This window comes from Marmota monax, unplaced genomic scaffold (genome assembly GCF_021218885.2).
Source record: "Marmota monax isolate L192 unplaced genomic scaffold, Marmota_monax_Labrador192_F-V1.1 WCK01_AAM20220418_F8-fsc00149, whole genome shotgun sequence".
Classification (NCBI taxonomy): domain Eukaryota; kingdom Metazoa; phylum Chordata; class Mammalia; order Rodentia; family Sciuridae; genus Marmota; species Marmota monax.
Genome location: NW_026693170.1, coordinates 2975443 through 2991175, shown reverse-complemented (window position 1 = coordinate 2991175; position 15733 = coordinate 2975443). Strand labels below are relative to the sequence as shown.

The window sequence follows — 15733 nt, the reverse complement described above, 5'->3', positions numbered from 1 at the left end:
GACTGGCTTCTAATCACGAAGCTCTGGGAGCTGCCCTGACTCCCTCTCCCTTCTGCCCACCTTTCCTGAATCAAGGGGTCTGGATTGTCCAGGAGGGAAGTGAATGAACCCAATCCCCAGACTTCTTCCTGCTTCAGTAGCCATTCAAGAGAAGCCAGCGCCTGCCAGGATTCTGTCTTTCCTCCTCCGGGTTGGCACCTTTCCAAAGCAAGCTCTTCAAATGTACACACTGATGGAGGGACCCTACCCGGCGTCTGGAAGCCCCAGAGGCTGCGGGTGACCTTGGACTTGTCCTTTCTCTTGCTTGGGATCTCTCCTCTGAGCCAAGGGGAGCGGCGACCTCAGCCTGCCTCTTTCACCAGTCAAATTTATGTTGCTCAATTATCAATGACGACAGTGACAGCCACAGCTAGTGCCTGCTTCCTAAGTGCTCTGTATGCATCAACTCGTTGACTCCTGGTAGTAACCCCTTGATGTAGGTCCTTGGAGTCACCCCATTTTACACGCGAGGGAACTCCAGGCTCCAAATGCCTTGCCCAAGGCCACGCAGCTCAGAGGCAGCAGTGGCAGAACTGGAATGTCAACCCGGCTGCCTGGTTCCAAAGCATTCTTTCCCCTCTAGAAGCACCTTGAAGCCGGGACTTGGCTGCTGTTGAGTTCACACAGCGCTGAGCCACTGGGGAGCCTTCGCTGCGATCACTCCCGCCCCGCCCCGCCCCGCAGCCTGCGGCTAAACCCGTTCAGCAGATGAACTCACTGAGGCCCAGAAGAGGGGAAGGGACAATCCTAGGGTCACACCTCAGAGAACTCCATCTTCACAGCAGGGCTTTCGGCAGGAGTCCAAGGCTCCAGGAAGGGGTGACTTCTACAGAGATGCCCCGAGTGCCACCACAGTGCCCTCTGTTCATTCCCATTGAACAGATGGACAAATCAAGATGGCCCATCCGTGGGTATGGGCAGGAGGGTGAGAAGGACGTCACCCAGCTAGGGTAGGCCAATCTTGCTCTTGCTCAGTGGATAGAGAGACTGAGGTTCAGATCCTGAGGGTTTGTGTGTTTTATTTGGTACCAGGGATTGAACTCAGGAGCACTTGACCACTGAGCCACCTCCCCAGCCCTATTTTTGTGGTATTTTATTTAGAGACAGGGTCTCACTGAGTTGCTTAGCACCTCGCCATTGCTGAAGCTGGCTTTGAACTCTAGATCTTCCTGCCTCAGCCTCCAGAGTCGCTGGGATTACAGGCGTGTGCCACCAAGCTCAGTTCAAATCCTGAATTTTGTGGACCTGGACAAAGCCCTTGACTGCTCTGTGCCTTTGTTTCTCTGTCTACCAGAGGGGGAGACTCAGTTTAGATATGTCCAGATTTGGCTGGGAAAAATCTGCCGCCTGGAGACCTTGAGAACCCCCATGGCTTCTGGTTCCTCCCAGAAACCCCCTGTTCCACAACTGCAAGGCTGTGGGTCCATGGAGGCTGCTCATATGCCACCCTAGCTATGGGGCAGAATTGCTACTGACAATAACCTGACCTAGCTGACTGACAGCCAGAGATTTTGCGTCTCTCTCCTGGGGTTAATAATAGTGGCTTGTCCAGGTTGAGTGTCTCTTAACTGAAATGCCTGGGACTGGAAGTGTTTCAGACTTCAGATTTTCTGAGATTTTGGATTATTTGCATTCACATAATGAGATGTCTTGGGGATGGGAAGCAACTCCAAACGTGAAATTCATTCGTTGCCGATGTACTTTATACACACAACCGGAAGATAATTATATACAACATTTTAATAATTTCATGCATGAAACAAAGTCTTGTGATGGGGGCATTTTCTACTTATAGCATCATGTCTGTGCTTGGAAAATTTCAGATTTTGGAGCATTTCACATTTTGGGCTTGTGGATTAAGGGATGATCAACTGGTGGTGCTATTGCAAGGACTTAATGAGCTAACATCTGTCTGGAGTCACGAGGCAACCTGTTATTGTTATTTTTTTAGTTGTAGGTGGACACACTACCTTTATTTTATTTATTTTATTTGTCTGTGGTGCTGAGGATGGAACCCAGTGCCTCACACATGCCAGGCAAGTGCTCCACCACTGAGCCCCAGCCCCAGCCCCAGGCAACCTATTATTAATAATAATTATTAAGATAACAGCTCGTCCATATGTCCTTTTGCCTCATGAAATAGCTTGGGGCTCCTGCCATGTGCCTCTCGGGACTCAGTTTCCCCACCTGGGTGTACCCTATACCCCCTCCCTCCTACTAGGTGTCCTAGCAGCCGGGAGGCTGGGTGGGGCCCCTATCTCACTGGGCTATTTGCTTTCCCTCTTCTGGGGCTGCCACCCTGGACAAGGCCCTTGAATAAAAGGCTGGGACACCTGTGTCCTGCTTCCTCCTTTCTGGTCTCAATCATGCTCCGGCTTCTCCCTGCCCTGGTGCTCCTGGGGGCGCTGGCTGCCCCAGAAGGTAAGTATGGTGTGGCCCCTCAGAGTGGGAGACCCGCCCAAGGTCATACAGTTGGTGGGATTTGGCTTTAGAGTCTGAGCCGCAGACCCTTCCACCTAGCCTGGTGGTCAGCCGAGGCAGCTGGTTGAGAAAGAGCGTGGTTCTGGAGGGAGGCTGCCAGGCTCTGCCATTTGATAGCTGTGTGATTCTCAGCCTGCTACCTAACTTCTCTGTGCGTTAGTCTCCCCATGAATGAAAGGAGCTCTTAATGACTCTCTGGAGCAATTATCATTAGTCTTTGACTTTGCCTGCCTGTCTCCCCTTTGGCTCTAATTCTGCCACCTTTGGCTTGAGGTGGGAATTGAGTGGCCTGGATGTCAACCAGGATCCCATTGTGTGATCTTGAATGAGACCCCAAGTCCCTCTGGCCTAGTTCCCTCATCTAGATTAGGAAGGCGTGAGGCAAGGTCAGCAGTTGTCAGAGGGGGCTTTCTTGAGCCTTGAGGTTTCTTTGAAGAATCTCAGAGGCCTCTTGGAAGATCTAGAAGCCTGGGCAGGAGACAGAATCTCCCCTCAGCCTGGCCTCCAGGGGCAAATTCCAACTTTGCCTGCTCAGTTCTGGGTTTGTGAGCAGGATGGGTGGCAGAATGTCCAGTGGGCATGACCGGTGGGTGAGACAGGAACGGGCAGCAGCTGTGGCCTGGAGTCCTCTGGGTCCCACCCCCACACCTTGGCCGTACTGTGTCACCCTCTGGAATGGTATTCCCAGTGCTCTAGGAGAATAGCCTTCCTCCCTCCCTCCCTCCCTCCTTTCTTTCTGTCTTTCTTGTACTGGAATTGAACCCAGGGGCATTTATCACTGAGGGCCATCCCCAGTCCTTTTTATTTTTCGTTTTTGAGACAGGGTCTCACTAAGTGGCTTAGGGCCTCGCTAAATACTGAGGCTGGCCTCAAACTTGTGATCCTTCTGCCTCAGCCTCCCTAGTATCTAGGATTACAGAGTGTACCACTGTTCCTGGAGGAAAATGTTTCTTTATCTTTTCTCAACAGCCCTCCAGCCATGGCAACCCCCAATCGTATTCCTGAATCCTGGTGTGTGTGTGTGTGTGTGTGTGTGTGTGTGTGTTTCTTTCTCCTCTCTCCTAAACCACAGGGTTTGATGGCTCCTCTCTCCCCACAGGGGCTTCCAAGACGTGTCCAGCCTGCTCTTCGCTGCGAAATTGCACGGATATTGCTTGTCCTTCTGCCCAGGACTCCTGCTTGTTTAGCCAGATACATCTGGGTGGGGGACTGGCTGGGGTGGGCGGAGAGGGTGGACAAAGGAAATGGACAGGGGTGGGAGGGGACAGGCACGGAGGAGCAGCTGGGGACACCTGGGGCTTGTGTACTTGGTCTCACAGCTCAGCGGGCGCTGCTGGAGCGGGTGTCGGGGTGGGGTGGACTAATGCCATGGGGAGGCCCGACATTGGCCTCCGGGGAGGGCTTCAGGGGAACGGAGGCCCCTGGAGGGCTCGGGAAGGGAGGCCTTTATTCTCCCCTCCTTGGCCTCTGTCCTTAGAAAATGGCACCGTCCTTGAGAGCGGGTCCTGTGTAGCCCCTGGGAGATGCCAAGAAGGTGTCTATGCCCTGACCTACGGTCCCCACTCGGGCCTCTGGATCAGCACCTCGTGCTGTGAAAACTGCAGCTCTCCCCAAAAAGGTTTGTTGGTGGTGGGACCTGGGGGCCACACACCAGCCAGGGTGTCATGGGGACTTGGCCAGGAGTTTCCTGCCCTGGAGCTTTCTGTCTGGTGGATGGGAGCAAGAAGAAGCACCTCAACTTTCTCATCTAGAAAATGGGTACAAAATAAATTTTGTAGGGAGGGATCCCCTTGTTTGGCCCTCAGTGGGCAGTCTGTATGTTGTAGTTACGCTTCTTGAATTATTGGGGGACTGGGGAGAAGCCCAGAACTCTCTTCTCTCCTGAGTCTCTTCTCAGGAATCTCCCTGAAGGCTGGTACAGCAGAATGAGAAGGTTATGGGGTGACATACGGGTCCAGGGTAAGACCAGCCACCTGCCTCGGGCACCAGACTTAAGGCAGAGCTCACCCTGCACTTGCCCACCCCTGACACTGAGCGTCCACTCAAATTTTGTGTCCCTGACATCACAGTAGTCCCAGCGCTGCGTGGTAATCAAGATAATTTTTTGTTGCTTGGTTATTTCTTTAAAGAAAGAATTTGTGTTTGGAAGAGGAACAATGGGAAGCACTCAGGGCTACCCGGCGTCCTTCCAAACAGCCGAGGGGACCCGCTTTCTATGTCGGGCACCTTAACAGAAAAACCATGAGGTCCAAGCTGAGAAGTGGGCCTACTGATCAGGATATAAAAGATCAGTTAGGATTATAACCATATTTAAAAATCCTGTGTGTGATGGTAGATTGAAAGGACCACACCTGGTAATTTTTTTTTTTTTTTGGTGGTACCAGGGATTGAACCCAAGGGGCTTAACCACTGAGCAACACCCCCACCCCTTTTTATATTTTATTTATAAAAATATTGTCCAATAGAAATGTAACATGAGCCATCTCTGTAATTAAAACTTCTCTAGTAGCTGCATTAAAAATTTTTTTGGGTGGCACATGCCTATAATCCCAGTGACTCTAGGGAAGCAGGAGCATTGCAAGTTCAAGGCTAGCCTCAGCAACTTAGCAAAACCCTGTGTCAAAATAAAAAATAAAAATAAAAAGGACTAGTGACTAACTCAGTGGTAAAGTGCCCCTGGATTCAACCCCCAGAACCCACGCCAGGAATAAATAAACAAACAAATAAAAATAGAAACAGCTCTATAATAATGTTTTCTTAAGTCAACTTATTCAAGATGGGCCTCTATTAAGATGATTTTTAATTTTTTTTGTAGTTATAGATGAACAGAATGCCTTTATTTTATTTGTCTATTTATATGTGGTGCTGAGGATCGAACCCAGGGCCTCACACGTGCCAGGCAGGCGCTCTACCGCTGAGCTACAGCCCCAGCCCTTTTTTTTTGAGAAAAAGCAAAAAGAAGTTTTATTGATTTGCTAGCAAATGAGAAGGCAGCAGACTCATGTGTCAGGGGAGCAGAAGGCTTTTAAATGAGATACAAAGGCTAAATTCCAGATGTGCATATCAGCAGTCATAATTCATAACCAAATTGTAGCCTGGAGAGATAGCTATTTCTTAGACTGCTGGTACCAGCTCCCGAGTCTGGATTTCTTCATTCCTGTGGTCAGTGAGCCAAAGGAAAGACAGGTAACTTGGCCTAGGATTGGGGGAATGATTTCAGAGGTCTCCATCCATAGAAGGCTGGCTCCATTCCTTGGGGCTCGGGATGAGGAAGACATCATGACGGAGAGTTTGGCAGAGGGAAGCAGCTCACATGATGATCAGGAAGCAGAGAGAGCTTAAGATGATTCTTGGCTGGGTTTTTACTTTACTCATACCTAAATGACTTCCTTTTAAATGTTTCCGATCTCTAAGGAAGCATTCAAAATTAATCAGATGGCGGTGAACCTGGAAGGCAGAGTTGTACTCTTTTGCAGAATACCACAACATCTTGAGCCCGAAATAACAGGATCACTTTTGTAATCAATTTTGAAATTCAAGATCCCTAAGAAAGGGCTCTCATCTGTTGTCATTGCTGTGTCTCCAGGGCCTAGAAGAGTGCTGGGTACACAGTTGGTGCTCAAGAAGTGTTTGTGGAATGAATGAAAGAAACTTTAGGATCCAACTGGAAGGTTTTTTTTTAGAACAAATGAGCAGAATTGGGCTGCTGTTAGTGGCTCCCTAGAATAAATCTTTGGGGATTGGAAGGAGGCATCTGAGACCAGATTGGTCCCATTTTGGCAGAAAGTGATCTGGATTGTTCCTCGAGGGCAGTGAGGGTGGGGCGTGAAGACACATAGAGGGGGGAGATAGAATAGAGGGCTGGTGGAGGAAGGAGGGCTGGGAGGAGGGTTCCCTCATCTTCATCCCACTCTGAATATACCTACTTCCACCAGAGGCAGAGCCCAAGGCCCAGCCCAACGCAGTGAAGTGTCCTTACTGTTCTGGGGAAAATTTCACCTCATGTGACTCCATTTCGATCATGAACTGCACCGGGAACCAGACTGTGTGCGTCACTCTCAACGGGACATGGAACAGAGGTAAGGGCTCCCTTTGGGAGGTCATTTGCCTGGCAGACTCCCCTCCTACCTGCACAAATAAGTGTTGAGGTTCATTTGCATACATGTTTGCATTATTTCTTGTTATTGAAGAAAACACCTGCAAACTCTGAGGCTTCACCTGACCATCTTTTATGCTTTCTATGGATTGGGAATTCAGGAAGAGCTCAGCTGGACAGTTCTGGGTCTCTCATGTGTTTAGACTCAGAAGGTGGCTAGAGCTGGAATCAAGAGCAGGGCCAACCTGGGCGCAGTGGTGCATACCTTTAATTCCAGCAGCACAGGAGGCTGAGACAGGAGGATCCCAAATTCAAAGCCAGCCTCAGCAAAAGTAAGGCATTACGCAACTCAGTGAGACCCTGTCTCTGAATAAAATACAAAAAAAGGGCTGGGGATGTGGCTCAGTAGCTGAGTACCTGAGTTCAATCCCTGGTACCTCCACACCCCTGATAAAAGAGCAGGGCCAAGAGCAGCAGGGCGCTGGCTGAACATCTCTCACACACAGAGTCCCTGGGCCTTTCCATGTGATCTGTCCACATTGGTTAGCTTGAGCTTCCCTCACATCATGGCTGTCTGAGGGTCCTTGATGTGGTAGGTTGAAGACTTCATTCAGCAAATGAGGTGGCAGCCTCCAGAACTTTTATGACCTAGCCTTGGAAGTCACATAAAGTTACTTCTACCATAGTTTATTGATTGAAATGGTCACGAAATTTCATCTAGTTTCGTGGTGGGAGGTGTAGATAAGCACAGATGCCACCGGTTAATGTGTCAGAGAATTTGAAGATGCATCTTATTTTATTTTTGAAGTACTGAGGATTGAGCTCAGGGGCACTCTGCCACCAAACTACACCCCCAGTCCTTTTTTATTTTTATTTCAAGACAGGATCTCACTAAGTTGCCAAGGCTGGCCTCAAGCTTGTGATCATCCTGCTTTAGCCTCCGAAGTTGCTGGGATTTTACAGGCATCCACCATTGTACCAGCTGAAGATGCATTTTAAAATTACTAATGTAGGTTTGCAAAACGTTGAGGCAGAGGCTTTTTCATCAAAAGCCTTAGGATAGAACCATCCTGCTCAGAACATAGACTAACTCTGAAGCCAATAAAGGGACAGAGAGAAGTGGCCTAGACTTCTGCCCCTGGCGGTAAGGTAGACTAGATATCCAAAGTGTCTCCCTGCTCTAAACAGTGGCATGCTGGGAAGGAGTTGGGGAGAGGGACCCACTCTGGCAGGGAGGAATATTTTATCACCGACATTGTTTGAAATTGTTGGTGCATGGTGATAATAAAAAGCAGATTTACTTTTAGTTGATTTTTTTTTAATGCTCTACAGACATACACTCCCTTATAGCCTGCTCCCAATGACAGGCTGCTGCCACTAGCCACCCTTGCCTCCTAGTATGTCACCATTTACAGATAAGCTAGATCTTGTACAAAAAATATGTATTTTTCATGCCATTTGGAGTTTCAGGAAGCTAGGGAAATTTCCAAGGGTCCCTAAACAAAACAAAAATGTGAGCAGAAGTCAGAATGAGAGCAGTGAGAGAATGTGAAAGTCACAATGGCCCTGAGAACAGATGCTGATAATGGCCCGCTGTGGGTAAATAGGTCTTAGCACAGCAGATTGGTCAGGGAGCTGACCCTTGTGTTCCCACATAAGATAGGACCTTCGAAAGAGGCTGAAAAGACCACAGGTTGGTAACATCACCTGGTCTGTATAGAAACAAAGGCAAAGCCTCCCAGAGGAAAACCTCCAAGGATTCCCATAGATCAACATCAACCAAACGTGAGCTCACCATCAGAGCTCCTGAAACACAAGGAAGTAAGTCACCATGAGGAATAGCAGAAACAACGAATCACAGATGTGGACCCACGAGGAGCTCAGCTATCATAATTATCAGCGCAGAACGTAATACACCTCTGTGTGAGAGACCTGAAGGCATGAGTTTGAATCACAAAAAAGAGCAGCAAGAAGAGGCTGTAAAAAAAAAATATGGCAAATAGCACAGGGTTTGATCCCTAGCACCACATAAAAACAAATAAATAAAATAAAATGTTTTTTAAAATGGCAACATAGATTTGAATATGAATCATACAGAACTACTGAGAGGCTGCCAAGAGATGGGAACTTGCTGACAGAAAGAGACACACATGAGGTGGAGTCTTTGACTCTTGAGTCTCGCCCCTCAACTTCCCCTTATTTCTGCAGGAGGTCCCCAAATCCTGAAAGGCTGTGCTACACCAGAGATCTGCCACCTGAAAGTGAATGACACTCTGGGCCCGGAGGAGGCTGGATTTCATCTCACCACAAAGCCTGATTGCAGTTCCCTGGCTCCTCCCACACAACCAGGTGCTTTGAGCCCTGCCTTCCGGGAACCCCACCCTGTCAGTCCTCCCCAAGCCCCACATTCTCTTCCCAACCCTAAATGTTCATTCCCTCAGGGTACAATGTCCCCGACTCTAATGCTCCCAAGGAGTACAGTTATCCATATGCACACACAAACAGCACCCCACACACCCAGAAGCAGAAATCCATGGGTACATCCACAGACACGCACAATTCTACCTCAGCACCCACCACACATCGAAAGAGGTGCATGAACTTCAACGTGAACATCCTGTGACGTGTAGAGATCTGAACTCCGTTTAAGGAACAAATATGATGTTCTTTTTATTTCTTCACTTCCTTGTTTGTGAAAGAAGACAGATTTGTCAATCGTCTTCTTTTGGATTACCAAAGAACATTCACAATCATTTTCTGTCTTCCGGAAAAGAGAGATGCTAATTGGAATAGTATTTACTGGGGTGACAGTATATGAAGCGATTCGTTTGAACAGCATCATGGACTTTTTAGAGGTCCATAATGAAAGGCAAATTCCCCTGGACAGAGCAGCGTTCTCTCGGTTCTAGGGACGTAGAAGATGCCTTTGTTGGCAACTGCGCAGCCAGGATCGTTCTGCGAGGCAGAGAAAGATCTGCTCCCTTACCCTGCAAGCAGAGCAGGAGCATCCTCACCTCAGCTTCCTCAAATTCCCAGCTCCCAACAGTTTCACTTTCCCAAACTAAGCAGTGGATCAAATGAATTATCACAATGAAGGGGGGAAAAAGGCAGACTTGGGAGCTTCAAATTTACAACACACAAAGAAAAAGGGTCAAAAATGATTGCCAGCTACAGGAACTTGGGTCATGTAAATTTTGCCTACATGATCTCTAGGTATAGAGACAAAACACACCCATGCATGGACATGTGGATCCTCAGATCCATGTTCAGGGACCGTGAAAGACAGGTACAAACATACACAAGCATACACAGAAGTACCCACTGTCCGCAGGCACACTGACGCACACTACTGACATCTGTGAACACTCACAGCTGTACCCTGACACATCCGAGTACCCCAAACCTCACTGGAAACAGACACAGCCGGACCCAGCAGCACTCATAGACCCACAAAACCAGCCTTAAACACACACATAGACACATAGATCCACTCATACCCATATGCACACAGACACTTGTGCAGGGGCAGGGGGCACAGGGGCACACACAACACCATCGCCCCAGCCCCCAACCAGTTTCGGACACACACAGACAATTCAACACAGGCATGTACAGCCAGATGTGCACCCAGGAAACAGCCCCCACGAACAGCATCACAGCAAATGTGCACACACAAAAGCACTTTTGCACTCTAAGGGCACATACAGATGTGCCCAGAAATTTTTGCAAGTACACATGTACAAGCTCGCTCTCACATGCACACACACACAAAGATTTTCTTTCTCTCCTCAGGTCCCCATGCAAATGTGACCCATACCAAGGCAAAGGCCACCATCTGTTTCACCTGCTCAGACCTCTACCATTGCAACCCTGTCTCCTGCCCGGAGGACAGGAACTATTGCCTTCAGACAGCAGGAATCACAGGTGAGTGCCAACGGGAGCAGAAACAGGCCCTGAGGCACAGCAAGACTTCTTGCCTTTCCATGTCTGCGGCCTCCACTTTTTATGGCCATGCAGGACAGAGGCTCGGGGAAGCAGAAGGTGTGAGGTGCAAATCCAATGACATTTTGTTGAGCTCTTGCTAAGTAGCCATCCCCTTGAGAGGCTGAGGCAGGAGGATCACAAGTTTAAGGCCAGCCCTAAGCAACTTAGTGAGACTCTGTCTCAAAATAAAAAGCAAAAAGTTCTGAGGATGTGGCTCAGTGGTAAAGTGCCTCTGAGTTCAATCTCCAATGCAAAAAAAAAAAAAAAAGGCTCAACCAGTCAAAAGAGGTCAAATATTATTCAAATTTATTATATATGACAGCAGAATGCATTTCAATTCACAGTACAATAGAGCACAATTTTTCAGTCTCTGGTTGTACACAAAGTAGTACACACTTTTCGAGTCTTCATACATGTACTTGGGGTAATGATGTCAATCTCATTCCACCATCTTTAGGGTTTCAGTTTAAAAAAAAAGTCTAGAGATCTGTTACACAATAATGTAAGTATAGTTAACCATTGAACAGTATACTTAAAATGGTTAAGAAAGCAGATTTCATATGATTTTTAACCACAATTTTGTAATTTAAAACAATGGCTTAGCTGGGTGTGGTGGTGCATGCCTGTAATCCCAGCTGCTCGGGAGGCTGAGGTGGGAGGATCATGAGTTCCAAACCAGCCTCAATAACTTAGCGAGACCCTGTCTCTAAATAAAGTATTAAAAAAGGGCTGGGGATATGGCTCGGTGGTTAAGCACCCCTGAGTTCAATCCCCAGTACAAAAAAACAACAATAAAAAAACCCAAAACAAAAACAAAAACAACACCAACTTAAATAAAATAATGCTTTGTTATTTCTCATGATTCGACCATCTTGGGCTCAAATGGGCAGGTCTTCCACTCCAGGGGATGAAAGCTGAGGTCACTTATATGGTGGATTCAGCTGGAACTTGACCGGTACTGGAGGCCCCTCATCCCCCAGGGCCTCTGTCTGTGGGGGCTCTTGGCAGCTGCACCTCAGCCTCAGCTTCCTGAGAAGAAAACAGGGGACTTCAGGCCTCTCGGGAGACAGGCCCAGGCCTGGCACAGCCTGTTGACCAGAGCAAGTCGCAGATTGAAAGGGTGAGGAAGCAGATCCTCCTCTCGCTGAGGGAGGAGATTCGGTGGTGGCCATCTTGGTATCTACAATGTTCTGGGCAGCGAGCCCCCTGAGAGCCCTGTCCCTCTGCTCCAATAAAGGGGGGAAAACTGGTCTTTCCTGTAAATGGGAAGAGGAATTGAACTTGCAGCCAGCTCTCTGTGGTCTTCCAGCAGCATGAATAGTGTACAGGCCCCGGTACTGGGCACTTCTGGAATCCCAGCGAACTGAGTACCAAGCCTGTGAGGTGCCCACAGGCAGATGGGGGAGACTCACAGAGGCCCCCTGTTGATTGGGACCCTTAGGGAGAAGGCGGAGTGTCAAGGAAGGTTTTCTGAGATGTGTCTTCAGGAGCAATGACCACACTGGATGTATTGTGGGGGCTCAGGCAGGGCGAATGACAATGGTGTGACATTCAAAGGGACTTGGGGGAATTCCATTAGGGGGTGGCTGGTGGCTGCCTTTTCTCATGAGTCTGCCCTCCGCCTCTCTCCAGCGTTTGGGGAAGGAGACTCAGTTGCCTGGAGAAATGGTTCCTGTGTGGCCTCTAAGGATTGTAAATGGGACAGATCCGTCTCTGCCTTGACCTACGGTGCTCGCTTGGGCTTCTGGGTCAACACCACCTGTTGCCAAGGCAACTGCCAGAAGCCCACTCCTCTCGGTACGCTGCCACCAGAAAGCAGTCAGATAGGCTGCCAAGGAAGTGGTGGGTGACTTTGGAGGGGGACTTGGCCTCCATTGAGGAAGGTAGGTGGGCAAGAACATCAACCCCCATCCCCCAACAGGTTCCCTAAGTCACCTGACTCCAGCTCATCGGGAATCTCATTAAGGTCATTCCCCTGTGGTAGAGTGTATTGAGTGCACCAGGGCCCTGGGAGGCTCTGAGAGTTCTCTTGGCTGACCGTCTACTTCCCCTATACAGCAGCTCTGCCGGCCTCCCGCCCCTTGAACAAGTTCCTGTGCCCTACATGTGCAGGGGACCACCAGGGACCCTGCAATTCGTCCCTCTACATGCAGTGTCCCCTTTGGATGACCGAGTGTGTCCAGCTGAACCTGATATCTGAAGGAGGTAATGAGATGTGCATGTGTGTGTGTGTGTGTGTGTATGTTCACACACAGGTGAGTTGAGCATGCTGGTTTTCGATGAAGACAGGCCAGCATTTGGGTTTTCTCACCTCCACCATTTACTGTGTGGCCTGTGGCAAGCAACTTCAACTTTACCAGCTTCAGTTTCTCTTCCAGTCAATGGAGATGGTAGCTGCACACTTTCCCCCTGAGGGTTTGTAAGATCTGAGTGAGCTGTTGAGGGAAGCAATAGAGTAGATAGCACAAGAGCAGGACTCTGGGGCCCAGGCCACCTGGGTTCAAATCCTTGATCCACCACTTTCAAGCTGGGTGATCTCAGGCAGGTGGTTTAGCCTCTCTGTGCTTCCATTTTCCTGTTCAAAAAAGGAGGCAATAAAAGTCTCTAAGACATAATACTGTTGCAAAGAAAATCAGATAATCTGTTAAACTCCTACAGGAGTGCTATCCAAAAGCTATATAATGTGAGTCACATGTATAATTTAAAATTTTCTAGTAGCCTCATTAAACAATTAACAAGTAGCAGGGGAAATTAACTTAATAACATTTGGTTTAACCCAACGTATCCAGCTATTATCATTCCCACACGCAATCAATGTAAGAGATTGTGAGCGAAATATCTTGCATTCGATTTTTCTAAGTCTTTGAAATTGGGTGTTTATTTTATACTCACAACACATGTCAATTCAGACTGTCTACATCTCAGGTGTTCAATAGCCACATGTGGCTAGTGATTATCATATCGAACAGCGTCACTCTAGAATACAGGAAGTGCTGTAAATGGGGCTGCAGTAAACCTAGGGGATATCGCTGGGAAAACAGGAAGAAATGAACACGGGGGTGCGTCTTAGAAGGGGTCATGACAGGCGTGTGTATGAGACTTGTGGGCCACACAGGCCTTCCCTCCATCATTGAGAAGTGTGTGTGTGTGTTTCTGGGGCGGGGTATCCATGGATGGGGTTGGCAGGTGCTTTTGTGTTATGTGTGGGGCATCGGGGGATGGGAGCCATATGTGATTGAGTATGTGTATGTGTGCATGTGTGTGCATGGGTGCACATGTGGGGGTGAGTGTGCAAGAGAATGGGTTTGGAACAGTGATTCACAAATGGCCCTGTGAATGTACAAAGTAGTTCATCCAAAATGAGACAAATAGGGACCACACTGAGGCTTATGGTTCTTTTTAACTTTTTGGGGGGATTGAACCCAGGGTCACTTAACACTGAGCCACACCCCAGCCCTTTCTATTTTTTAGTTTGAGGCAGGGTCTCCCTAAGTTGCTGAGACTGGCCTCAAACTAGTGATCCTCCTGCCTCAGCCTCCTGAGCCACTGGGATTACAGGCATGCACCACCGCACCCAGCTCTTTTTAACATTTTTTTTCTTTTTTTAGTTATGGAGAAGTTGGTCAAAGATAAATAAAAATGGGAATAGTTTAATAAATCCCCATTATACCTTTACCCCACTCTGCTATTGCCACCTGATGGCCTCATATTATTTTGAAGCAAATTCAGATATTGTATCACTTTCTCTGTACAAATTTCCATCTCTCTCTATATATAAAAGATAAGGACTTTAAAATAAACTGTAGTTGTGAGGGTTTTTTAATTGGAACAATGAGACCCTTTTACCTGCACATCCCCCATCAAGTCCTCCATAAACTGGTCATTTGCATATTTATACTTATACATATATCTACCACTTCAACACCTCTGAAGAATCATAGGAAAAAATTGCAAATGTGTGAAATCAAGCAGCATTCGGGGTCGCGGTGTTTGTGAGTATTGAACCTTAAGGGAAAGCATAGCTACAAGGTAAAAAGGATAGTTAAGAGGGGCAGCCCTGACCAGCCCCAGGTCAAGGGACCAAAGGAGCCCGGTAGGTCTCACCAAGGACAAGGACTCGAAGGCCCCATAGACACCCATCTGGTGCCAGCTGGGCGTGTGCAAGGTGTGTGTGCAGGTGTGACCCTCCGCCCGCGCGTGCGCGTGGCCCCACCACGTCTCTCCTAACACCTGTCTCCACAGGCGGCCGAAACCTGAGCTTGCGTGGCTGTGGCTCTCGAAACCTGTGCAGCGCCCGGGGGGTGACAGAGAGAGTGGCTCTGCAGGGCCTGCGGCTGGCCCGCCCGCCGTACTGCAGCTCGGGCCGCCGCGCCGTCCTGGAGTCCCAGTGCCTCTTGGGCGCTGCCGCTGGACTCCGCCTTGCCCTGCCCGTGCTGGTGGTGGCCCTGGGGACCTCGGTGCTGGCCTGAGGAGTCAGGCCTGGACCCCCCTTCTCCTCCTGCCTACTCGTTCCGCATCTCACTGGATGAGGCCCTGGATCCCCTCTTTGGGACACTTCTGGGGCCTGGAAGCTTCTACTGAGAAAGTCAGGGACCAGGGACAGGTTCCTGTCCTAGGCCAAGTGCTTCCCCTAGGGAAGTCCTCTTTCCTGGTCCCAGGAACCCCTAAAAGGCCATCCAGCTGCCTCCGAGGCCAGGCCACTGCTGGACTAGGGCCAGACCTCCTTGGCAGACAAGGGTCTTCCTGGGGACAACCTCCCCTCCCCCTCCAGACTAGGGTCGTTCTTCCCCTGACTACAAAGGCCACCTTCTCTTTGAGACCATGGGCCCCAAAGACTAGGCCGCTTTCTTCAACGGAGGGATCCTGGACACCAAGCCACTCCCTCAATTGGGTCCGCGTCTGTGTTCTCCAACATGAAGGAGCAAATCCTTCTTCTGCCTCCCTCTGAAAGGTCTAGCAAAGTCCCGTGCAGCCAAGGTGGGCCTTGAGGGCCCCAGACACCCACTTCCCAAGGCTTTTGGAGCGACCCGTTTCTTTCCTCTGGGCCGCGATGGGCAGGAGGCTTCCGTGACAGTCCCCTGCGGCCTGGGCTCAACCTCCCAGCTGTGACCGAATCTGAATGAATCGCATCCC

At 49.2% G+C, this 15733-nt stretch overlaps 1 protein-coding gene across 1 annotated transcript in view; it reads left to right on the top strand.

Annotated features, from left to right (window-relative positions):
- LOC124100323 (uncharacterized) overlaps window positions 1-15733 on the top strand; it is a 25358-nt gene extending 9625 nt beyond the window's left edge. Inside the window, exons 2-9 of the mRNA XM_046455836.2 lie at window positions 3620-3721; window positions 3998-4138; window positions 6456-6599; window positions 8825-8965; window positions 10409-10540; window positions 12233-12397; window positions 12659-12805; window positions 14843-15733. Of these exons, the coding sequence (XP_046311792.1) occupies window positions 6542-6599; window positions 8825-8965; window positions 10409-10540; window positions 12233-12397; window positions 12659-12805; window positions 14843-15069 (870 nt within the window). The 5' untranslated portion in view covers window positions 3620-3721; window positions 3998-4138; window positions 6456-6541 and the 3' untranslated portion in view covers window positions 15070-15733. The remainder of the gene's footprint in view (window positions 1-3619; window positions 3722-3997; window positions 4139-6455; window positions 6600-8824; window positions 8966-10408; window positions 10541-12232; window positions 12398-12658; window positions 12806-14842) is intronic.